At 47.3% G+C, this 24,758-nt stretch overlaps 2 protein-coding genes across 7 annotated transcripts in view; one reads left to right on the top strand and one right to left on the bottom strand.

The window, feature by feature from the left end:
- TPCN1 (two pore segment channel 1) overlaps nt 1-3,685 on the bottom strand; it is a 55,636-nt gene extending 51,951 nt beyond the window's left edge. Inside the window, exon 1 of one of the 2 annotated variants that reach the window (XM_050923728.1) lies at nt 2,884-3,685. In XM_050923728.1, the coding sequence (XP_050779685.1) occupies nt 2,884-2,995 (112 nt within the window). In that variant the 5' untranslated portion in view covers nt 2,996-3,685. The remainder of the gene's footprint in view (nt 1-2,883) is intronic. The other variant, XM_050923729.1, reaches the window with a different exon arrangement.
- A 560-nt stretch (nt 3,686-4,245) lies between these two features.
- IQCD (IQ motif containing D) lies at nt 4,246-22,435 on the top strand. Of its 5 annotated transcripts, none has more exons than XM_050923838.1 (5): nt 4,246-4,331; nt 5,142-6,012; nt 17,978-18,211; nt 20,449-20,520; nt 21,727-22,435. In XM_050923838.1, exons 2-5 carry the CDS (start codon nt 5,293-5,295, stop codon nt 21,997-21,999), a joined length of 1,299 nt encoding a protein of 432 aa, XP_050779795.1. In that variant the 5' UTR covers nt 4,246-4,331; nt 5,142-5,292; the 3' UTR covers nt 22,000-22,435. The 5 variants fall into 5 exon arrangements, with proteins under 5 accessions (XP_050779795.1, XP_050779796.1, XP_050779797.1 ...); XM_050923839.1 differs by lacking the exon at nt 17,978-18,211 and adding an exon at nt 10,954-11,187; XM_050923840.1 differs by lacking the exons at nt 17,978-18,211; nt 20,449-20,520 and adding exons at nt 10,954-11,187; nt 13,425-13,496.
- Nucleotides 22,436-24,758: the final 2,323 nt, after the last annotated feature.

Genomic DNA, 24,758 nt, shown 5'->3' with positions numbered 1-24,758 from the left:
TAAGTACTGCAGCACAGCTTCTTACAACTGAGGAACTTTGGATTCATAATCTTCATGCAGGAGGGTTATGCACCACTGTGCACTTCACTGTGCAGTATCTGTAGCTTCGTCCTTTGCAGGTCTCATGCTATAAATGTCAGGATGGCCCAGAACATACTTAGAAGTGAGCTTGGGTAATAATTCTCTATTTTCCACCCATTACAAATTAAATGGAATGGCTCAGGCTTTCTAAAGTCTCCTTTGATTCACCTTTAAGTAGAGCCCAAGTTTGGAAAGGCTCAGCAAAGGTATGAGTGTTTTTGCAAAATTACAATTGCCTGAAGACAGGAAGCTTCATTCAAAATCTAGGGTGGACCCTGACACTGCTACTAGAATTTATTTTTGCCTCAGTAGCAATCAGTGTTTTTCTTATTCAAGCCAGAGTTTGACTTTTTCCACTAGCTATAAATCCACTAGCATGGAAGTATTGTGGTAACACAGAACAACATTGTTGCCTATATAACATTTGTACTGTATGTTCTGCTCTGAATGCACTGGACCTGCACTGCTAGTTGATGCAACAGGAATTTCCATATAGAAAAGTACATCTTGAACCTCAACTAACATGAGGGTAAATCATCATATGTATATGTATGTATGATTTACTGCCTATAAAGCTCGAGATGCTGCCCAATACTTGCAAGACTTATATATCAGACTTTGAGATATGATGAAAATCTTAAATTTTAAAAATGTTCTTCCATCAGTAGATCTCAAAATGCTTTACAAAGCAGAGCAGTATCATTATCCCCATTTAACAGATGGGGAAACCGAGGAACAGAGTAGAGAAGTTACTTGTCCAATTTCACCCACTAGGACAGTAGCAGAGGCAGGAACAAAACCTCTATCTTCTGAGCCCCAGTCCAGTGTTCTTTCGAGTAGGCCAGCCAACTGTTTAAAACAAAGAACTAAAAGTCAGGAGGTCCTGGGCTATTTTTTCCACAACTGTTAGTGACTGACTGTGTAACTGAGTAAGGTCACTTAATTCCTGTGCCTCAGTTTTTCCCCACAGTAAAATGAGGGCAATAACACTCATTTAATTCACAAAGGAGTTGTGAAGCTTAATTAGTGTTTATTCAGCACTTTGAGATCCTCAAATAAGATGTGCTAGGGAAGGACAACATAATTTCTTTAAGCAACAGACTCAAGTGATGACAGTACCTCTCTCCCTCTCTGTCTCCTGCAACTGCTGGAGTTCTGAAGACTTACTATCAAGCCTCACAATTCTTTTTGTTCAGACTGCTGCCTGCATTGTGGGAAAACCTCAATACTGCATCTGTTAGGATCAAAATTCTAGTCAGCTTTGCAGAATACTGACAATCTGGAGAGACAGAAAAGTGATAGCAGCCTGGAAGACATGATACTTCAGAGTACAATATAAAACCCTGCCTTTCTTAATCTCAGTCATTATAAACCTTTTATGTACTCCTCACTCAAGTGTTTTCCTCTATTCAGTGTTTAAATAATTAAATAGACCAGGGGACATTTTGTCTTTACATTCTTATTTTAAAAGGAAATCCAGCTTCTATCTTCTCATTTAATTTTCTTTAAATTCCAACCTTGTAGCATTAACTTTATCCAATAAAAGACCCACCCCTCCTGCAACAGTTTTAAGAAACACACCCCTGTATTTAAGTTACCATTTTTACTTTGTATTATGGTTTTGAGAAAATTGGCATGTAGCGACTTACAAAATATTGCAGTCTAGTTTTTACAGACTATCAACACTAACAACTCCCCCCCCTCCACAGGTCTGAAGGCCCAGTTGCAACAGAGTTAACATGTCCCCAAGTTAAAAGAGTTAAACAAGGGCCTAAAACAGATAAACTATGGTTATGGTTCTGTGTTGTAAAGTAGATGGGACCTAACTGTGTTGCACCCACATACTTGAATTATGCTAGAACGTTGGGATAGATCAGGACTATAACATGGTTTGGGAGTATGGGTTAAACCTTGGAGATATTCCACCTACACAGCAAAATGGAACTGTTGTAACTCAAGGATTCTCAACCTACAGGTTGTAGCTAGGTGCCAGGAGGTTGAAACCAGGCAGCTCTATCCATATAGTTACAGGGAACAAGACTACTGGCTACTTTGTAAGGAGCAGTCCCAGCTTAGAAGAGGCTGAGAACCACTGTTTTTGAGGACAAACTATAAAGTAATTGAGCCCCTCAACATGGTTGTGTTTACACTACAGAAAGGCCCTTAGAAATCTGAGATCAGAATCACTGACAGGTAGACCTTGTCATGCAATTCCTCAGAATCCCTTTAGTTTTGCTAACATTTCTAGGACTAAATTCATTCATGGAGGCGGACAGAGACTGAAAAGAAAGCAAGGAGCAGAAAACAAGGAAGGAAAGAGGTCTTTTGTTTCCCTTTTTTGGTCCTCTTTCCCTATGAATAGTGACTGCTTCTACTCACAGCTTTCTCCAAGCATCCACAAAGTGAAACAGACATCTCTAGTCAACTTTAGAGTTATCAACAGGGTTCTGAAACAGGAACTTCAATTTAGGGGCAAGAAAGTCCCAATTTATTACCTGAAAGTATCAAAGGCTGCATGACACACAGACTCAAATAAAAACCAAATCATCTACTCCTTGATCACCCAAGACATTCACTAAAATTATGAGAGTTTTCAGTAAACAATAAAAAATTCCTAATAGGTTTTTTTTGAGGCTACTCCGAATACTGTGAGTGATTAGGTTTTTTGGTAAGATTTCAGGCTCCCAGCAGGAAGTATACAGAGCAACTGCTATGGATAAGGGAAAAAAAAACAACACAAACCACAATTATGGCATCTGACTGAAAATAAACGGTGCGCTCCAAAAAACAAAGTGGTCTTACTTTCATTAGGCAGGTCCTCCCGATCCAGCTCCTCGTTGGGTGCTGAGGTGTTGCTTCCACTCTCATCCAAAGTGAGAATGAGGGGAACATCATCATCCATGCTCACAGCCATTCTATTTCCTTTCAGGCTCCTCTTCCAAGAACTTTAAATAACGTCTTTTGCAGTTCACCTTTCAAAAACTCTTTGTCAAAAATATTCTTCAGAAAGTTCTCCATCAGGTGCATCTTCTAGACTTAAAAATATGCAGAAAGATACACCCATTTCCAGGGGATCTCAGTCCAAAAAAAGACTCTACCAAGCTGTTTGCTAAGAGTGGTGCAGAACAGCAAGTTCACTAGCAACATTAGTTTATATCCAGCCACTGGCTCTTAAAACAAAAAACTTTATCTAACTTGAGCTACTTATCCGCAACCATAATACTCATGATCTTAGCTGCAACAGTCATGATTTAATTTAGAACAGAAAGGAAACAATTCCAGGTAAATCCCTCGATGTTTATGAACAACAAAGAATAGGCAGGAACTCCATATATACAGTTAACTTAACACTGCCACTTTCATACATGGCTTCAAATCCAAAACTATTGTGTTTTTCCATTTCAAAACTCCAGCCTCCAAGGGGGAAACGGGAAAAGGAGCCCGATGAGCGTGCACACTCATGCATTCGCTAACCGAACTTTTCCTCGACTACACTTGTGAATCCCCAAGAACCCAGAAGTTACCCTAGAAGTGCCTTACTAATGCTGCCACCCTCCACGCGGTTAGGGCGGGAGTCTTCCCGGGGGCCGAGGTGACGGCTGGGGCTGGGGCTGGGGCGGAGGTAAGGCCGGGTCAGGTCACGCGAACAGCAGCAGGCTCCCAGGACAAAGAGTGCAAAGGCGCGTTTCCGGGTAGCTGTGCCAGGCGCCCCCCGCCGAAGGGAGACGCGCTGCCCGGTACGGGGGGGCTGCTTTGCACCCTGCCTAGGAGAGGCGCGGGGACCAGCTCCGCCGAGCTGACTCCGCACCTGCCCAGCAACTCCGCGGCGCGCTGCACGAGCCGGCCCGGGCCCCTCCCCCACACAGCGACCCTCCCCCGCGTGCACGTTTCACGAGGACTTGTCACGCTGCGCCCAGCCCACGCGAGAGCCCAGGTCCGCTCCCCGGGGAGCCCTGAGCCCCAGCCGGCGCGTCCAGCAACACAACCGACCCCTCAAACCACCCCCGGCCGCTGCGCCAACTCGCCTCAGCCAGCCGCCGACTCAGAGCCTAGCCCCGCCCACCGGCACCGCCCATTGGCCGCCTCCCTCCAGGCTGCCTTCTGATAGCTCCCCCATCCCAGAGACCCACCAATCGCCCCTGGGCACCCTCTCTGCCCCGCCCTCCCACTACCGCGGCGAGTGGAAGGGGATCCGGGTTTCTCTCCTTTTGTCCTGCCATTGGATGGAGGTCTCGCGCATCAAAGTAGAGGTGAGCGGTGACGTTTCTGATTGGTCAGAAGGCTCGGTGACACACTGGAGACCCCGCCTTTCTTCGGAGATGGAAGGGGCGGGACTAAGCGTGCTAAGAGAGGGCGGCGATTGGTTACGGGGAGGGGTGGGGGAAGAGTCAGGGAGGTCCTGTCCCCGCCTTCTCCGTTTGGGGTTAAAGGTTAGTGACGCAGTAACCTAGCAACAGAGACACGCTGGAACTAGGACGGCAGGCGGCGGTGGCTTTGATGTGAGCATGTGAAGAGCCAGGGAACCTCCCCGGGAGCCCTGCCCCCGATAGACCCGGGAGCCTCCCCCCGATCCTTGAGGGGACCCCTTCCCCCCTCCCACCTCCAAGAGACTGGGGAGCCCCTCGCCACAGTCCGACCCCCCCCCAAGAGAGACCGAGACACCACTCTCCCACCCTGCCCCCCGCCCCAACGTGGCCACCTGCTCAGCCAGACCAGCCCCTGTTCAACCCACCTTCAGAGGGACCAGGGGGCCTCTTAACCCAGACCCTGAGAGACCATCCCTCGAAACCAGAGATCCCCACCACCATCCCAGTCTCTTCGCAGAACTGGGGAGCTTTCCCTCCGCCTTTCAGCATGGGGAACAAATAGCTCATCGCTCTGTCTCAGTGCCACTGCAGGCTTAACATCTAGTTAAGCACAGAGACAGGCTGTCAGAGGTGTAAGGACCCAATATCCTGAATGTGCTTTTAAACCTAGAGAGAGCCCCCGTATAATTCAACATTCACAATTTTTACCAAATGATATCGTGTTGCTAATGCTGAAATCAAACTTTTTTTAAGGTACATTTTGTGAAAGAAGAGCATGCAGCTGAAGCACCGGGAGGATCTAGATGTTGTTTGATTGAGATGTCCTCTGTGGCCCTACTCATATAGAAGATTTTTGCTCCCTTTCACCTTAGAACATTCAACTTCTAAGCATTTAGCTGAGAACATGGCAACAAAGGTGGCTACCATGCTTCAGTTACCGTATGAGTCTACTGATTCAAGCAGCAAGTCCTCGGTGGGACACAGTCAGACTCCAAAAAAGTCAGCGATCAAAACAAGCCCACTAAAGCTCTTGGATCCAGGTCGTTCAAAACTTACCACTGTTGAGACCAAGAGGATCATATCTGTTTTGGATGAGGCCATCTTTAAGGTAGAACTGATCAGTCTGATCTCTCACATTACTGAATTTCTGGATGACTTAAGCACTATACTGGGATCTGAGCTCATGGGTACCCTTAAGGAGCATGAGCGGCTTTCAAACAACATGGAAGCTCTACTTACCCAGCTTCAAAGAGAAGGTCTGAAGGAGGAAGATGGAAGAGGGGACCTTGTAGGAACTGAGGAACAAATCCGCCATCTTCAATTGCATCAGCAAGCTGTAAAAAGCTCTATCAGAAATATTCTGAGACTCTTTCAGGCTGACCCTCTAGCTTCTCAAGCCGTGAGAGATGAGGCCTATGCTAGAGATTTATCATTTGAAATTTTTATCAAAGGCCTTTCAGAGTTCCGGGGCTTCTTGCTTGAGAAACTCCTGACTAGTCCCTTAGAAGAACAAGAAAAGGTTCAATTCATGGAAGAAATCTCCCTCCGGGATAAGAAAAACACTGAAACCATCGCAGCTTTAGAAGCAGAACTTGCAACGGCAATCCAGAGTCGAGACAATGAGGTACCGTGGTACTAAGACTAAACATTTCAGGCTAGAGGGGAAGATCATTGAAGGAAAGGCCAGTAAACTAAAATATAATCTGTTGCCTCTCATAAAGTGGAAGTCACTGAAGTATTTCTTGAAACATTTTCTGAATTAGAAACAGTTGTTACATTTTAAATATAATTAAAATGAATCACTGCATATTTAGATTGAGGCTTTCAAACATGGTTCAAGCATGTTTTGACCCCATCTTCGTTGGCCAGTTCAAGCCCAGTTCACCCACCACTGAGTTTAAATAGTATTTAAGAATGGTTAAAACAGTTGAATGTCTCATGTAGACAGGGCCATATATATACTGATGGAATTTAAAGTGACAGTGAAGTCAAGCATGCTAGTCTATGTGTCTGAACCGTTCAATAGCTAAAGGAAGGGCATTGTACAAATCCATAAGGGAACCAGGGTGCAGCCTGCAAGTATGTGGCCTATATCTTCTAACTGACCACCATGGCAAAGAGGGAGTCACAAAGGCCCCTCGTGATCAGGGCCATAATATCAGCTCTCACTGAGAAGCACTAGCACCATTCCCTGTAATGAGATAGTGAAACAGTGACAGGCAGTTCTAAAAAACTGTTTTAAAAAAATCCATTTTTAATACAGACTCCACATTCACTATTTAACATCAGAGGGGTAGCCGTGTTAGTCTGGATCTGTAAAAGAAGCAAAGAATCCTGTGGCACCTTATAGACTAACAGACGTTTTGGAGCATGAGCTTTCGTGGGTGAATACCCACTTCTTCAGATGCATGTGGTGGAAATATCCAGGGGCAGGTATATATATGCTAGCAAGCAAGCTAGAGATAAGGAGGTCAGTTCAATCAGGGAGGATGAGGCCCTGTTCTAGTAGTTGAGGTGTGAAAACCAAGAGAGGAGAAACTGGTTCTGTAGTTGGCAAGCCATTCACAGTCTTTGTTCAGTCCTGAGCTGATGGTGTCAAATTTGCAGATGAACTGAAGCTCAGCAGTTTCTCTTTGAAGTCTGGTCCTGAAGTTTTTTTTGCTACAGGATGGCCACCTTAAGGCCTGGCCACACTATAGCAGACCTTAAGGTGGCCATCCTGCAGCAAAAAAACTTCATAGAACAGGGCCTCATCCTCCCTGATTGAACTGACCTCGTTATCTCTAGCTTGCTTGCTAGCATATATATACCTGCCCCTGGATATTTCCACCACATGCATCTGAAGAAGTGGGTATTCACCCACGAAAGCTCATGCTCCAAAACGTCTGTTAGTCTATAAGGTGCCACAGGATTCTTTGCTGCTTTTACTATTTAACATGTTTGTTATAGGCATTTTCTATGGCCTTCATCATAGTATCTCTGTGCCTCGTGAACATTAATGAACTAAGGCCCACATCCCCAAAGGTATTCCCCAAAATACCTACAAAGTTCTGGCCCTAAGGCTCACAACCTCCTTCTGAGGCAGTATTGTTTCTTCATTTCACAGCTGTGGAAAATGAGGCTCAGATCACACTACAGGTTGGTGGGCAGAGCCAAGACAAGAACCCAGATCTCCTGACTTCCAGTCCATCGTTGCCTTATACACAAACTATTCATTCCTCCCTAATTATTTAACTAGTCATTTCAGTTTTCATATGGGGTACTGGTAGGGTTGTCAACTTTCTAATCACACAAAACCGAACACTCTTGCCCCGGCACTGCCCCACCCCTTCTCTGAGATCCCGCCCCCACTCGCTCCATCACCCCTCCCTCCGTCACTCACTCTCCCTCACTCTCACTCACTCTCACTGGGCTGAGGCAGGGAGTTGGGGTGCAGGAGGGGCTGAGGGCTCCCGCTGTTGGTGCAGGCTCTGGGGTGGGGCTGGGAATGAGGGATTTGGGGTGCAGGAGTGGGCTCCAGGCCTGGAACCAAGGGGTTCAGAGTGTGGGAGAGGGCTCAGTGTTGGGGCATGGGGTTGGGGTGTGGGAAGGGGTGTAGACTCCAGCTGGAGCTGGGAATGAAGGGTCTGGGGTGCAGGAGGGGGTCACAGCTGGAACAGGTGGTTGGGGTGCAGGAGGGGGTTCGGGCTCCGGGAGGGAGTTTGGGTGCAGGAGGGAGTTCAGGTCAGGGGTTGGGGGTCAGGAGGCGATGTGGGGGGGTGGGCTTCAGGAGGCGGTTCCAACCTGGGGCATGGGGGTTGGGATGAGGGAGGGTGTTTGAGGTGTGGGCTCCAGCCAGGTGGTGCTTACCTCAAGAGGATCCCAGTCTGCAGTGCATCAGGGCTAAGGCAGGCTCCCTGCCTGCCCTGGCTCCACACAGCTCCCAGAAGTGGCTGGCATGTCCAGCTCCTAGGCGCAGGGGCAGCCAGGCAGCTCTGTGCGGTACAGGGGCAGCCAGGCAGCTCTGTGCGGTACATGCTGCCTGGGCCTGCAGGCGCTGCTCCTGCAGCTCCCATTGGCCGTGGTTCCCAGCCAATGGGGGCTGCAGAGCCGGTGCTTAGGGCGGGGGCAGCGTATGGAGCTTCCCTGATTGCCCCTGCACCTAGGGGCCACAGAGACATGCCAGCTTCCTCTGGGAACCAGATGGAGCCTGTCTTAGCCCAGCTGCACCACCAACCAGACTTTTAATGGCTTGGTCAGCAGTGCTGACCAGAGCACCAGAGTACCTTTTTGACTGGGCATTCCGGTCGAAAACTGGATGCTGGTAACCCTAGGTACCAGTCTATCTTGTAGGCTTTGCATAAACAATGAAAGAAAACAGAAGTAAGGAAACAGATTAACAATGGACAAAGCGTAAATTCACAAGTGAGCTTGTAAACAACATGTAGTTATTAGATAAAGAAATAGTAAGAAGAGTGATGTGTGATAAGTTTACAGCTGCAGCTTTGCTTATTAGCAGTTCCAGATCTGTACAGAGGCTTGCTACAAAAATTAGTAAGCCAATTATAAATCATGATGCAATGTAAAATGTAAAGCACATGCATTAGTTTGTTTTCAAACACGTATATAATCTGATGTATTATTATGTGCTTTGGAGCTATGGTAAACCTCCATACCCACCCCACTGTATTTGAGCTTGATCACCTCAGCATAGTGTTGCTGTGTGTCAGTTAAAAAACTCTTCAGTGATGAGTCCAGGTTTGAGTTAATTTCTTGGGAACCAAGTGGAAAAGGCCTCGGAGAAAATCCCAACATTTCTACTAAACTTCTGTAATATATATGTATGTTAGTTTGTTTTAATTCTGGGAGCAGTTTCCAAATTTTTCCTTTCTGTCCAAAAGACCTCCACAGTGACTATTTAAAACCACAATCTAAATTTCCGTTAATGCATTCCAATCAGCATTCCAAACAACATACACACATGCGCGTGCATGCCAACCAAAATCACTTGTCTTTCTGCTTGACTTTCCAAATGTAAGGTAAATACACAAGCTCTGAGGAAGAACATTGAGCAACTATTCTAGCCAGGCCATTTGTCATGAGGATGTTCATTATGCAGTATTCAGGATTCCCATTGTTTTGAGAAGGGATTAATTAAAAAGTCATTTTAACCTCTTTCTTTTAAAATTAAGAGTACAATAAAAATAGCAATACTCTTGTAGACGTTAATTAGACCAAAACCAGTTAAGATCCAGCGTAATCTGTTAATCCAGTGTAAATGAGCTGACATCTAGTGTAACCTGTTAATACAGCCTTGCAAAAATCTACCCACCCACTTCTCTGGAGTGAGAAGTATATTAGTGGGGTAAGTGATAGGGCCGATTTTTCATCATCATCATTGCAGGGAAGGGTAGCTGAGTAGCTTTTGGGCTTGGACTGGTACATTTCTGTGATGACTTTATAGGGATCTATAAGCTGCAGCACCTAGTTATTTTTCTTTTACAATTTAAAGCTATGATCCTGCAATCGGATCCATGTGGGCAGACACTGCATTCGTTTAGAGCCCCATCAATTTCAGTGGGGCTCTGCACAAGCCCTAAGGTCCACTGGAAATGGTCCAATTGAATGATTGGGGTCAAAGTGTACTTAGCAAGGCAGTAGGTCAGGCAGGATAATCATCCTTTTTTTCGCACTTGGGGGATATCTACAGAGGAACTGAGGCATCAGGGGTGAGTTCTAATTTTCAAGCTCAGGTCAGGCATGCTGGTAATTCTATGCACTCATTGTTTTTAAGTGCAGTTTAGCAGTTTGCTCAGTGCTAGCAAGGAAATACATTTCACTTGTCGGGACTGTATTTTTGTCTGTTCTAGACGGCCAATAGGACTGGTCGCCCAGTCTAGCCACAGAACAGGCACAATAAGCCTGATCTCAAGCTCACTGAATTCAGTAGGAGTCTTTTGCACTGACTTCAATGGGCTTTGGATCAGGTCCAGCATGGATAGCAGCTGTGCTAGCTTCCCTGTGCTGCACAGCTGGTGTTCTTCAGTGCTGCCCATTCACTCCTTGGCCTGTCTGCTAAACTTCCAACAAGAGTCAGTGAGGAGGGGAATTTCACTCCAGGCTTGTCTACACTAGAAGCGCTACAGCAGCCCAGCTGCAGAGTGTCTGGTGAAGACGCTCATTGCCACCCAGAGAGAGCTCGCCCATTGGCATAATAAATCCACCTCTGTGAGAGGCGGTAGCTATGCTTGTCCACACCAGGGCTTAGGATGGGGTAATTTACATCGCTCCGGGGTGTGGATTGTTCATGCCCCGAGCAATGTAAGTTATACTGTAGTAAGCACTAGTGTAGACCAAGCCTCAGTGTCGGCCTAACTCTGCTCCCTTTGAAGTCACTGGGAGTTACACCAATAATTATGTCAGAGTTCTGTGCAAATGCAGTGTCCTCATTGTCATTGGAATGTAGTTACTTATCTTAGGACACTGGTGTCTTTGTAACTAAGTCTTAATTCTACCGGAGGTTTGATCTGAAAACCCCTTGACATACCCAGCAGTTCCTTATGGTGCCTCTTTTTCCTGGGTTTAGATTATGAAAATGAATGCTGTAATCAGGGATCTCAAAAGCCACTTACTTCACCTGGAGAAGTCCTCTGAAAGCCACATCCAACGCACGAAGCAGGAAGCAGAGAAACTCCAGAAAGGGGAGCTGCGAATTTCCCAGGCAAAGTGTGCCAAGATACAGCAGGATATACATCAGCTAAGAGCACAGCTCAATGTTCTCATCATAGACAATCGAGACTCAGAGCTGGCTCTCAGAAAGGTATCGAGGGAGGGGAGTTCTAGAGAAGCAAGCAGACCTGTTAAAGTGCTGTGAGTTCTTCATGTTGTCTGCTAAGCTTAACCACTTAACTGCTAACAAAAACGATGAGGGGTCCTTGTGGCACCTTAGAGACTGACAAATTTATTTAGGTATAAGCTTTCATAGGCTAGAGCCCACTTCATCGGATGAATGAAGTGAAAAATACAGGAGCAGGTATAAATACATGAAAGGATGGGGGTTGCTTTACCAAGTGTGAGATCAGTCTAGCGAGATAAATCAATTAACAGGAGGATACCAAGGGAGGAAAAATAACTTTTGAAGTAGTAAGAGTGTGGCCCATTACAGACAGTTGACAAGACTTCATGCATCTGATGAAGTGTGTTTTAGCCCATGAAAGCTGATGCCCAAATAAATTTGTTAGTATCTAAGGTGCCACAAGGACTCATTGCTGTTTTTGCTGATACAGACTAACACGGCTACCACTCTGAAACCTGTTAACTGCTAACAGACATTCCTGGCAGCATGTACCAGCTGTGCAGCTGAGCATATCAGCTATGATCTAACATGCCACTGATTTCACTGGAAAGCAGCATCCCAGCAACCCATCAGCAAAGGGTCTTATTTGTAGTTACCTATAGCTCCCACCGGACATATACATACTGGGCGCCAGCCTGCCTCCAAAAACACTTGCAATATATAGCATAGGTTACACAGTGCTCTAGTAGGCCAATGAAGCAGCCAGAATTCATAGCCCCAAAATGACTACTGCAAAGTGCAAGGGAGACAAACTTATTCTGAGAAACAAGGGAAGAAATCTGAGACCATCAGAGGAAATGACATCAGTCAGACAGCATCCTCACTTTCCACTTAGCTAGGTGCCCTCCCAATCACCAACATCTCCAAGGCCTCACAATACGACCCTCGTGGTATTGTTCCTGCTGGAGAGTGGCTGAATTGTGCAGGAAAAATCTATAGTGTTAAAAAACTTTATCTTTTCTTTTCTAATCAGTGCTCAGTCCAAATAGGCAGAGACCAATTTGCAGGCAGAACATATTACATTATATATCTTCTCTAGCTCTTTCAAAACACTGTACAGTCCAAGGCAGAATAAAGCTTCATAGTGTAGGGGCTCTGCCAACGTGGCAAATGAAAGTTTCCAAAGCAGTATGAAATCCAAGCAGCCCCATCCATTGTAGGCCTGCTTTGTCATCCGGCTCAAATTCAAGCTGCAGGGCATTTCTCTGCTTTCTGTTAAAAGCTGCTCAGCTCAATCAATTATACATGTTGAGGGAGTAGGGGAAGAAAGAAAACACACTTTCTCACCACTGAAGTCTCCCTTTCCTTCCTACAGTGCTCTTCTCCTATGACCCAATGTTTTAATTGGATTGAGGAATTCATGTGTGAAGAACTGGGAACAGTCATAGTGAAGCACTGGAATGGCTTACCTAGGGAAGGGGTGGACTCTCCTTCCTTAGAAGTTTTTAAGGTCAGGCTCGACAAAGCCCTGGCTGGGATGATTTAGTTGGGAATTGGTCCTGCTTTGAGCAGGGGGTTGGACTAGATACCTCCTGAGGTCCCTTCCAACCCTGATATTCTATGATTCTATGCTAGGCTAATCTACCTCACATAAAGGCAGGAGCTGGTCATCAGGGCCTGCCAAAAACCTGGCTCTTATACCATCCATGCAGAAGAGGTGTGGTCAGATAGGGAACTGGATCTCTTAACAGTGAATGGATAAGCTTAACTGGTGAAATTCTCTTCCCTGTAATATACAGGAGGTCAGACTAGATGATCTTCTGGCCTTGAAATCTGAGTGGTTCTACAGAGTGCAGATACCATCAGCTTGAAGGAAACTCTCTAGGATTCCATCACACAGTGAGGTCAAGTTATTTTCAGCTCATTTTCCAACGGTTCAAAATATTTCTGTATTTTAACCACGTCCATCATTACAATCAGTCTAGTGTCTCTGTGCTGCAGCTGAATCCCAGCCGCTTGCTGTAGACCAAGCATGCTCCATATTCTGTAGGTGAAAGATGTCTGCTCTCCATTAGAGGTCCAGAGTCGGAGAAAAAGACATCTCGGACTGAAGAACCTTTCTGAAAGGAGCAGGCATCACTCAAGCATACTAGCTGCTGGGATTCAAATCTACAGCTCCTTTCATCCCAGCATACTGCATGTTATATTTCTATATTCAGCTGCCTGTAAATGTCATTTTTTTCCTGTGTTGTTTATTTTAGAAGAAGTACAAAGTGGAGATGGAAATCGAGAACTGGATCCAGAAATATGATGCTGACATGGGAGAAAAACAGGTACCCTCAGTGGTCAAGACAGTTGGTTCTTCTTCGAGAGGGCTTGTCCATGTGGATCCCACACAAAGAGTGCATGTGATGTACACAGACAAGCCATTTCAAAGAAGAACTACAGTTATTATCAGGCACATAACCATTTTTGTGCTTTTGTGTTCAGCTGCTCTCTGCTGTATAGGCATTGTTGAGAAGGGTCATGTCAGCTGCAGAATCCTATCCTATTCTAGCACTGGATGATTGCTTTCTCAGTGTATTGGATGGAATTGTCGTGTTAGTTTCCTTAGCCCTACTGGCTCCACCTAGTGTACAAATCAAGTGCTCTTCCACATCACTGCTAACTTGTTAGACAGATAGCTCAGAGTCTGGAGAGCGACAGTAAATGCATCATTGTCTATCTTCCACATTAAGCTTAACAGTCTTAAAATCACGTCCACACCACCTAATCCCTCCTAGAATCCACTAATTCCTCACGTTTCTGGCATCTTAGTGGATGTTTGCTTCATTATCCAGATCAAGACAGGGCGCTTGGTTAACAGTAAAGCAAGGGCCCAAGGAGGGGGACCTGGAAAATTGTTGTTGATTGGCCTTAATAGTAGGTCCCTGCCATGTCAACCTTGTAATAGGAAGCAGAAATGAGCTCAGTACATGATGGCTTGTGGCACCAAGCCCTGCTGGTTCCTGGCTGCCCACGAAGCCATCATCATGAGCGCAGAGGCAGAATTTGATAAATAAGGGTTGGTAGGTCTGACACACAAATGTTGCTGGTTCCCCTTATCCTATCATGCGAGCATGTTATCTCCCTACAGCTGGGTTATAATGACAAGAAACCACCATCATCCAGCTGATTGTGTTTATACCATAGATAAAAAGTTGCTTAATAAGTTGAGAGTTGCCTGGCCTTGCAAGGCAATGGATGGTAACAACTGGAACCATGCCTGCAGGTTTTAAAGAAGCCTAAAGGAATTGGGAACCCAGCTCCCACTGGCGTTGGGTGCCTCCTTTTAGACCTCTTTGAAAATTCCATCCCAAGAGATGAAAAGAATAAGGGCTGCAAGTGGCCCTGTATGCATTTGTGATGGATGAAACGATCTCTATTCGTATACAGTCTGTAAAGCTCTTTGAGATCCTTCTGGAAAGACACCACCTATGCAAAATCTAGGGTGATATTATGAATGTCATTTATAAGTCTGGTGTTTTCTGTCCTCCCAGACTGAGTTCGAGGAAGCTGATGCTGTCTATACTGAAGAGAAGGCCCAGCTAGCTGAGCTGAAGGAGAAGTATGCTGTGCTTGAACAAGAGTATTCTCAGATCAAGGAGGAGAGGAGGCGATCCCAAGAGAAGAAGGAAAGAGCTGAGAGGGAACTGGCTATCATGGTCCGTGCTGCCACCCACATTCAGGCCTTCTGGAAGGGCTACTTGGTCAGGTCACTGTTAAAGTCAAAGAGAAAGAAGAAGGGAAAAGGCAAGAAGAGCAAGAAATAAATTAGTTCCATCCTTTCCCCTCGCTCTCTCTTCCCAACATTGCAGACGTTTCCCCTTGGACCTCAGCTATCTAGGGTGTCTTCACTTCAGCCAACCAACTAACCTATCCAGGATGTCTATGGTTTTTATATACACAAATTTGGCATGTAAAAGTGATTCTATCATAAATAAATGTCAGCCAACGTGTTAGACTTCCAGGTGGGATATTTTAATTGCTTTTGGCCCTAATTTAAGAGAAGAAGGATGATCTTGTAGTTAAGGCACTTGACTGGGAGCTGGGACTCCTGGGTTCCTTCCGCAGCTCTGCCACACATGGACTGTGTGACCTTGTACAAGTCACTTACGGCTCACTCCTGCTCCTGCTGAGGCTAATGGCAAAATTCTCACTGACTCCGGCACCAGTCCCAGTAAAGACCCCAGCAACGGTCCCATGTGACATACCCAGAGTACGATCTAGACTAGGTAGTAGCTGTGTCACCTCTGCTCTCTAACTTGGGGTGTCCTTTGCACTGCTTTGCTATTGTTGCCTGCACTCCTGGAGTGCTCACACACAGCTTCTGTCATGTAAGTCACTCCCAGCTGTGTGTGTGTGCAATCATAGGCACCGACTCCATGGGTGCTCCGGGGCTGGAGCACCCACGGGGAAAAATTAGTGAGTGCTTTGCACCTACTGACAGCCAAGCTCCCTCCCCGCCCCTCTTCCTCCTCCTCCCCCCCCCGAGCGCTGCGTCCCCCCTCCTCCGCCTACCTCCCTGTGTTTCCCACCCAGCTACTGCCAAACAGCTGCTTGACGGTGTTAGCAAGCTCTGGGAGGGAGGGGGAGGAGTGGGAATGTGGCATGCTCAGGGGAGGAGGCGGGGCTAGGGTGGGGATTTGGGGGAGTTGGAATAGGGGCAGGGAGTGGGCAGAGTTGCGCAGGGGTGGGAAAAGGTGGGGCAGGGCCTCATGGAAGGGGTGGAGTTGGGGCAGGGACAGAGGGGGAGTCCAGCACCCAGGGGAAAGCAGGGAAGTCGCAATTGCAGCCTCACACTCAGGATTTCACTAGCCTGACTTGCGCTGTCGGGTGACTCCAGCACACTCCCAGTTTCAGACTTCCCCCAGAAATGTATGTCTTACACTGCCCAGCTCGCGCCCGGACAATACAAACTCCTATAAAGTCTGTCATTTTATTAACAGAAATTATAGGCACAAATCTTGTTACCCCATATGGAATTCTCCAAACACACTGATTTAGATAAAACAAGTTTATGAACTATAAATAGAGAGATTTTAAGTGAATACAAGTAATGTGGCAAAAAAGCCAGAAATGGCTACAAGAAAAAGAGGAAGTTACTCACTTTGTGCAGTAACGATGGTTCGTTGAGATGCGTGTCCCTATGGGTGCTCCACTGTAGGTGTGTCTGCGCCCCTGCACCTCTACTCGGAGATTTTAGGTAGCAGTCTCCATTCAGCCCGCATATGCACCCTTGTTCCTTGTAGTTTGCCTCAAGGCTATCTAGCACGGGGGTTGTCAACCTTTTTCTTTCCGAAGCACCCCCCGACATGCTATTAAAATCCCCACGGCCCAGCGTGGGGAGGAGGGAAACGCAGGGCTCTAGGCCAGGAGGGGAGGGGACTCTTGGGCATAGGAGTAGTTTGACTTCTATTTTGCGGGGGGCAGAGGCCAGCAGGGCCCAGGCCAGCTCTACATGGCAGGGTCAGGGGAGGGAAAGGCACCTCCACCCCCTGACTCACCTAAGCCAGCCACACAGCCTGTCTGGGTTGTGTTTGGGGGGATGCTACCGAAAAATTATAACTCAAAGCAGGAGGGTTCAGCTGGCCCTGATAAGAGGGCTGGGGGCCAGGAGCAGAGGGAGTCTCACTCTAGCCCTGGAGGGAGAAGGGCCTGGCTGCCTGGGAGCAAGGTACCTGAGGTGGAGCAGTGCCGGGGACGAGCAAAGGGAGCTGGGGAGCTCCAGCCTGGTAAACCCTCAGGCCGCAGGCGTTGATGAGGCCTACAAAAGGTACTGGGGCTGCAGAGGGGCAGCCCAGGGAAAGGCAAAGGCAGCAGGTCCTAACCCCTTGCCAGTGATGAGTGGCCTTTACAGTCTGCAGTTTGCCCCAGTGAGTGGGGGCTAGATGACAACTGGCAGTAGCCACTGAGGCAAGGTGGGTGTAGAGGGTTGGAGTTCTCCTGAGAGGGGAGACCCAGAGTGGGGGTACTGCAGGGGAAGAACCCCAAAGTAAAGAGGCACCGGGATCCGGGAGGGACACGGGGGCTCTCAGGCAGGCGTGACACTGAAGCAGAGGGCGCTTCAGGCTGGACAAGAGCTAATTCCCAGGATGACCAGCAGGAGGTGCCTCACCTCTCAACCTTGCTACACTTCTGTACTTACCTACATGCCTCCAGCTTCCATCCAGGACACATCACATGATCCATTGTCTACAGCCAAGCCCAGTGCTGCACAGCTGGTGTTCTTCAGTGCTGCCCATTCACTCCTTGGCCTGTCTGCTAAACTTCCAACAAGAGTCAGTGAGGAGGGGAATTTCACTCCAGGCTTGTCTACACTAGAAGCGCTACAGCAGCCCAGCTGCAGAGTGTCTGGTGAAGACGCTCATTGCCACCCAGAGAGAGCTCGCCCATTGGCATAATAAATCCACCTCTGTGAGAGGCGGTAGCTATGCTTGTCCACACCAGGGCTTAGGATGGGGTAATTTACATCGCTCCGGGGTGTGGATTGTTCATGCCCCGAGCAATGTAAGTTATACTGTAGTAAGCACTAGTGTAGACCAAGCCTCAGTGTCGGCCTAACTCTGCTCCCTTTGAAGTCACTGGGAGTTACACCAATAATTATGTCAGAGTTCTGTGCAAATGCAGTGTCCTCATTGTCATTGGAATGTAGTTACTTATCTTAGGACACTGGTGTCTTTGTAACTAAGTCTTAATTCTACCGGAGGTTTGATCTGAAAACCCCTTGACATACCCAGCAGTTCCTTATGGTGCCTCTTTTTCCTGGGTTTAGATTATGAAAATGAATGCTGTAATCAGGGATCTCAAAAGCCACTTACTTCACCTGGAGAAGTCCTCTGAAAGCCACATCCAACGCACGAAGCAGGAAGCAGAGAAACTCCAGAAAGGGGAGCTGCGAATTTCCCAGGCAAAGTGTGCCAAGATACAGCAGGATATACATCAGCTAAGAGCACAGCTCAATGTTCTCATCATAGACAATCGAGACTCAGAGCTGGCTCTCAGAAAGGTATCGAGGGAGGGGAGTTCTAGAGAAGCAAGCAGACCTGTTAAAGTGCTGTGAGTTCTTCATGTTGTCTGCTAAGCTTAACCACTTAACTGCTAACAAAAACGATGAGGGGTCCTTGTGGCACCTTAGAGACTGACAAATTTATTTAGGTATAAGCTTTCATAGGCTAGAGCCCACTTCATCGGATGAATGAAGTGAAAAATACAGGAGCAGGTATAAATACATGAAAGGATGGGGGTTGCTTTACCAAGTGTGAGATCAGTCTAGCGAGATAAATCAATTAACAGGAGGATACCAAGGGAGGAAAAATAACTTTTGAAGTAGTAAGAGTGTGGCCCATTACAGACAGTTGACAAGACTTCATGCATCTGATGAAGTGTGTTTTAGCCCATGAAAGCTGATGCCCAAATAAATTTGTTAGTATCTAAGGTGCCACAAGGACTCATTGCTGTTTTTGCTGATACAGACTAACACGGCTACCACTCTGAAACCTGTTAACTGCTAACAGACATTCCTGGCAGCATGTACCAGCTGTGCAGCTGAGCATATCAGCTATGATCTAACATGCCACTGATTTCACTGGAAAGCAGCATCCCAGCAACCCATCAGCAAAGGGTCTTATTTGTAGTTACCTATAGCTCCCACCGGACATATACATACTGGGCGCCAGCCTGCCTCCAAAAACACTTGCAATATATAGCATAGGTTACACAGTGCTCTAGTAGGCCAATGAAGCAGCCAGAATTCATAGCCCCAAAATGACTACTGCAAAGTGCAAGGGAGACAAACTTATTCTGAGAAACAAGGGAAGAAATCTGAGACCATCAGAGGAAATGACATCAGTCAGACAGCATCCTCACTTTCCACTTAGCTAGGTGCCCTCCCAATCACCAACATCTCCAAGGCCTCACAATACGACCCTCGTGGTATTGTTCCTGCTGGAGAGTGGCTGAATTGTGCAGGAAAAATCTATAGTGTTAAAAAACTTTATCTTTTCTTTTCTAATCAGTGCTCAGTCCAAATAGGCAGAGACCAATTTGCAGGCAGAACATATTACATTATATATCTTCTCTAGCTCTTTCAAAACACTGTACAGTCCAAGGCAGAATAAAGCTTCATAGTGTAGGGGCTCTGCCAACGTGGCAAATGAAAGTTTCCAAAGCAGTATGAAATCCAAGCAGCCCCATCCATTGTAGGCCTGCTTTGTCATCCGGCTCAAATTCAAGCTGCAGGGCATTTCTCTGCTTTCTGTTAAAAGCTGCTCAGCTCAATCAATTATACATGTTGAGGGAGTAGGGGAAGAAAGAAAACACACTTTCTCACCACTGAAGTCTCCCTTTCCTTCCTACAGTGCTCTTCTCCTATGACCCAATGTTTTAATTGGATTGAGGAATTCATGTGTGAAGAACTGGGAACAGTCATAGTGAAGCACTGGAATGGCTTACCTAGGGAAGGGGTGGACTCTCCTTCCTTAGAAGTTTTTAAGGTCAGGCTCGACAAAGCCCTGGCTGGGATGATTTAGTTGGGAATTGGTCCTGCTTTGAGCAGGGGGTTGGACTAGATACCTCCTGAGGTCCCTTCCAACCCTGATATTCTATGATTCTATGCTAGGCTAATCTACCTCACATAAAGGCAGGAGCTGGTCATCAGGGCCTGCCAAAAACCTGGCTCTTATACCATCCATGCAGAAGAGGTGTGGTCAGATAGGGAACTGGATCTCTTAACAGTGAATGGATAAGCTTAACTGGTGAAATTCTCTTCCCTGTAATATACAGGAGGTCAGACTAGATGATCTTCTGGCCTTGAAATCTGAGTGGTTCTACAGAGTGCAGATACCATCAGCTTGAAGGAAACTCTCTAGGATTCCATCACACAGTGAGGTCAAGTTATTTTCAGCTCATTTTCCAACGGTTCAAAATATTTCTGTATTTTAACCACGTCCATCATTACAATCAGTCTAGTGTCTCTGTGCTGCAGCTGAATCCCAGCCGCTTGCTGTAGACCAAGCATGCTCCATATTCTGTAGGTGAAAGATGTCTGCTCTCCATTAGAGGTCCAGAGTCGGAGAAAAAGACATCTCGGACTGAAGAACCTTTCTGAAAGGAGCAGGCATCACTCAAGCATACTAGCTGCTGGGATTCAAATCTACAGCTCCTTTCATCCCAGCATACTGCATGTTATATTTCTATATTCAGCTGCCTGTAAATGTCATTTTTTTCCTGTGTTGTTTATTTTAGAAGAAGTACAAAGTGGAGATGGAAATCGAGAACTGGATCCAGAAATATGATGCTGACATGGGAGAAAAACAGGTACCCTCAGTGGTCAAGACAGTTGGTTCTTCTTCGAGAGGGCTTGTCCATGTGGATCCCACACAAAGAGTGCATGTGATGTACACAGACAAGCCATTTCAAAGAAGAACTACAGTTATTATCAGGCACATAACCATTTTTGTGCTTTTGTGTTCAGCTGCTCTCTGCTGTATAGGCATTGTTGAGAAGGGTCATGTCAGCTGCAGAATCCTATCCTATTCTAGCACTGGATGATTGCTTTCTCAGTGTATTGGATGGAATTGTCGTGTTAGTTTCCTTAGCCCTACTGGCTCCACCTAGTGTACAAATCAAGTGCTCTTCCACATCACTGCTAACTTGTTAGACAGATAGCTCAGAGTCTGGAGAGCGACAGTAAATGCATCATTGTCTATCTTCCACATTAAGCTTAACAGTCTTAAAATCACGTCCACACCACCTAATCCCTCCTAGAATCCACTAATTCCTCACGTTTCTGGCATCTTAGTGGATGTTTGCTTCATTATCCAGATCAAGACAGGGCGCTTGGTTAACAGTAAAGCAAGGGCCCAAGGAGGGGGACCTGGAAAATTGTTGTTGATTGGCCTTAATAGTAGGTCCCTGCCATGTCAACCTTGTAATAGGAAGCAGAAATGAGCTCAGTACATGATGGCTTGTGGCACCAAGCCCTGCTGGTTCCTGGCTGCCCACGAAGCCATCATCATGAGCGCAGAGGCAGAATTTGATAAATAAGGGTTGGTAGGTCTGACACACAAATGTTGCTGGTTCCCCTTATCCTATCATGCGAGCATGTTATCTCCCTACAGCTGGGTTATAATGACAAGAAACCACCATCATCCAGCTGATTGTGTTTATACCATAGATAAAAAGTTGCTTAATAAGTTGAGAGTTGCCTGGCCTTGCAAGGCAATGGATGGTAACAACTGGAACCATGCCTGCAGGTTTTAAAGAAGCCTAAAGGAATTGGGAACCCAGCTCCCACTGGCGTTGGGTGCCTCCTTTTAGACCTCTTTGAAAATTCCATCCCAAGAGATGAAAAGAATAAGGGCTGCAAGTGGCCCTGTATGCATTTGTGATGGATGAAACGATCTCTATTCGTATACAGTCTGTAAAGCTCTTTGAGATCCTTCTGGAAAGACACCACCTATGCAAAATCTAGGGTGATATTATGAATGTCATTTATAAGTCTGGTGTTTTCTGTCCTCCCAGACTGAGTTCGAGGAAGCTGATGCTGTCTATACTGAAGAGAAGGCCCAGCTAGCTGAGCTGAAGGAGAAGTATGCTGTGCTTGAACAAGAGTATTCTCAGATCAAGGAGGAGAGGAGGCGATCCCAAGAGAAGAAGGAAAGAGCTGAGAGGGAACTGGCTATCATGGTCCGTGCTGCCACCCACATTCAGGCCTTCTGGAAGGGCTACTTGGTCAGGTCACTGTTAAAGTCAAAGAGAAAGAAGAAGGGAAAAGGCAAGAAGAGCAAGAAATAAATTAGTTCCATCCTTTCCCCTCGCTCTCTCTTCCCAACATTGCAGACGTTTCCCCTTGGACCTCAGCTATCTAGGGTGTCTTCACTTCAGCCAACCAACTAACCTATCCAGGATGTCTATGGTTTTTATATACACAAATTTGGCATGTAAAAGTGATTCTATCATAAATAAATGTCAGCCAACGTGTTAGACTTCCAGGTGGGATATTTTAATTGCTTTTGGCCCTAATTTAAGAGAAGAAGGATGATCTTGTAGTTAAGGCACTTGACTGGGAGCTGGGACTCCTGGGTTCCTTCCGCAGCTCTGCCACACATGGACTGTGTGACCTTGTACAAGTCACTTACGGCTCACTCCTGCTCCTGCTGAGGCTAATGGCAAAATTCTCACTGACTCCGGCACCAGTCCCAGTAAAGACCCCAGCAACGGTCCCATGTGACATACCCAGAGTACGATCTAGACTAGGTAGTAGCTGTGTCACCTCTGCTCTCTAACTTGGGGTGTCCTTTGCACTGCTTTGCTATTGTTGCCTGCACTCCTGGAGTGCTCACACACAGCTTCTGTCATGTAAGTCACTCCCAGCTGTGTGTGTGTGCAATCATAGGCACCGACTCCATGGGTGCTCCGGGGCTGGAGCACCCACGGGGAAAAATTAGTGAGTGCTTTGCACCTACTGACAGCCAAGCTCCCTCCCCGCCCCTCTTCCTCCTCCTCCCCCCCCCCGAGCGCTGCGTCCCCCCTCCTCCGCCTACCTCCCTGTGTTTCCCACCCAGCTACTGCCAAACAGCTGCTTGACGGTGTTAGCAAGCTCTGGGAGGGAGGGGGAGGAGTGGGAATGTGGCATGCTCAGGGGAGGAGGCGGGGCTAGGGTGGGGATTTGGGGGAGTTGGAATAGGGGCAGGGAGTGGGCAGAGTTGCGCAGGGGTGGGAAAAGGTGGGGCAGGGCCTCATGGAAGGGGTGGAGTTGGGGCAGGGACAGAGGGGGAGTCCAGCACCCAGGGGAAAGCAGGGAAGTCGCAATTGCAGCCTCACACTCAGGATTTCACTAGCCTGACTTGCGCTGTCGGGTGACTCCAGCACACTCCCAGTTTCAGACTTCCCCCAGAAATGTATGTCTTACACTGCCCAGCTCGCGCCCGGACAATACAAACTCCTATAAAGTCTGTCATTTTATTAACAGAAATTATAGGCACAAATCTTGTTACCCCATATGGAATTCTCCAAACACACTGATTTAGATAAAACAAGTTTATGAACTATAAATAGAGAGATTTTAAGTGAATACAAGTAATGTGGCAAAAAAGCCAGAAATGGCTACAAGAAAAAGAGGAAGTTACTCACTTTGTGCAGTAACGATGGTTCGTTGAGATGCGTGTCCCTATGGGTGCTCCACTGTAGGTGTGTCTGCGCCCCTGCACCTCTACTCGGAGATTTTAGGTAGCAGTCTCCATTCAGCCCGCATATGCACCCTTGTTCCTTGTAGTTTGCCTCAAGGCTATCTAGCACGGGGGTTGTCAACCTTTTTCTTTCCGAAGCACCCCCCGACATGCTATTAAAATCCCCACGGCCCAGCGTGGGGAGGAGGGAAACGCAGGGCTCTAGGCCAGGAGGGGAGGGGACTCTTGGGCATAGGAGTAGTTTGACTTCTATTTTGCGGGGGGCAGAGGCCAGCAGGGCCCAGGCCAGCTCTACATGGCAGGGTCAGGGGAGGGAAAGGCACCTCCACCCCCTGACTCACCTAAGCCAGCCACACAGCCTGTCTGGGTTGTGTTTGGGGGGATGCTACCGAAAAATTATAACTCAAAGCAGGAGGGTTCAGCTGGCCCTGATAAGAGGGCTGGGGGCCAGGAGCAGAGGGAGTCTCACTCTAGCCCTGGAGGGAGAAGGGCCTGGCTGCCTGGGAGCAAGGTACCTGAGGTGGAGCAGTGCCGGGGACGAGCAAAGGGAGCTGGGGAGCTCCAGCCTGGTAAACCCTCAGGCCGCAGGCGTTGATGAGGCCTACAAAAGGTACTGGGGCTGCAGAGGGGCAGCCCAGGGAAAGGCAAAGGCAGCAGGTCCTAACCCCTTGCCAGTGATGAGTGGCCTTTACAGTCTGCAGTTTGCCCCAGTGAGTGGGGGCTAGATGACAACTGGCAGTAGCCACTGAGGCAAGGTGGGTGTAGAGGGTTGGAGTTCTCCTGAGAGGGGAGACCCAGAGTGGGGGTACTGCAGGGGAAGAACCCCAAAGTAAAGAGGCACCGGGATCCGGGAGGGACACGGGGGCTCTCAGGCAGGCGAGACACTGAAGCAGAGGGCGCTTCAGGCTGGACAAGAGCTAATTCCCAGGATGACCAGCAGGAGGTGCCTCACCTCTCAACCTTGCTACACTTCTGTACTTACCTACATGCCTCCAGCTTCCATCCAGGACACATCACATGATCCATTGTCTACAGCCAAGCCCTAAGGTACAACCGAATTTGCTCCAATCCCTCAGACAGAGACAAACACCTACAAGATCTTTATCAAGCATTCTTAAAATTACAATACCCACCTGGGGAAGTGAGGAAACAGATTGACAGAGAGAGATGGGTACCCAGAAGTCACCTACTACAGGACAGGCCCAACAAGGAAAATAACAGAACACCACTGGCCACCACATACAGCTCCTAGCTAAAACCCCTCCAGTGCATCATCAACGATCTACAACCTATCCTGGAAAATGATCCCTTACTCTCACAGATCTTGGGAGGCAGGCCAGTCCTCCCTTATAGACAGTCCCCCAA

The sequence above is a fragment of the Gopherus flavomarginatus genome, chromosome 15 (assembly GCF_025201925.1).
Source record: "Gopherus flavomarginatus isolate rGopFla2 chromosome 15, rGopFla2.mat.asm, whole genome shotgun sequence".
In the NCBI taxonomy this organism is placed as follows: domain Eukaryota; kingdom Metazoa; phylum Chordata; order Testudines; family Testudinidae; genus Gopherus; species Gopherus flavomarginatus.
This window is presented reverse-complemented; position numbering and strand designations above follow the sequence as displayed.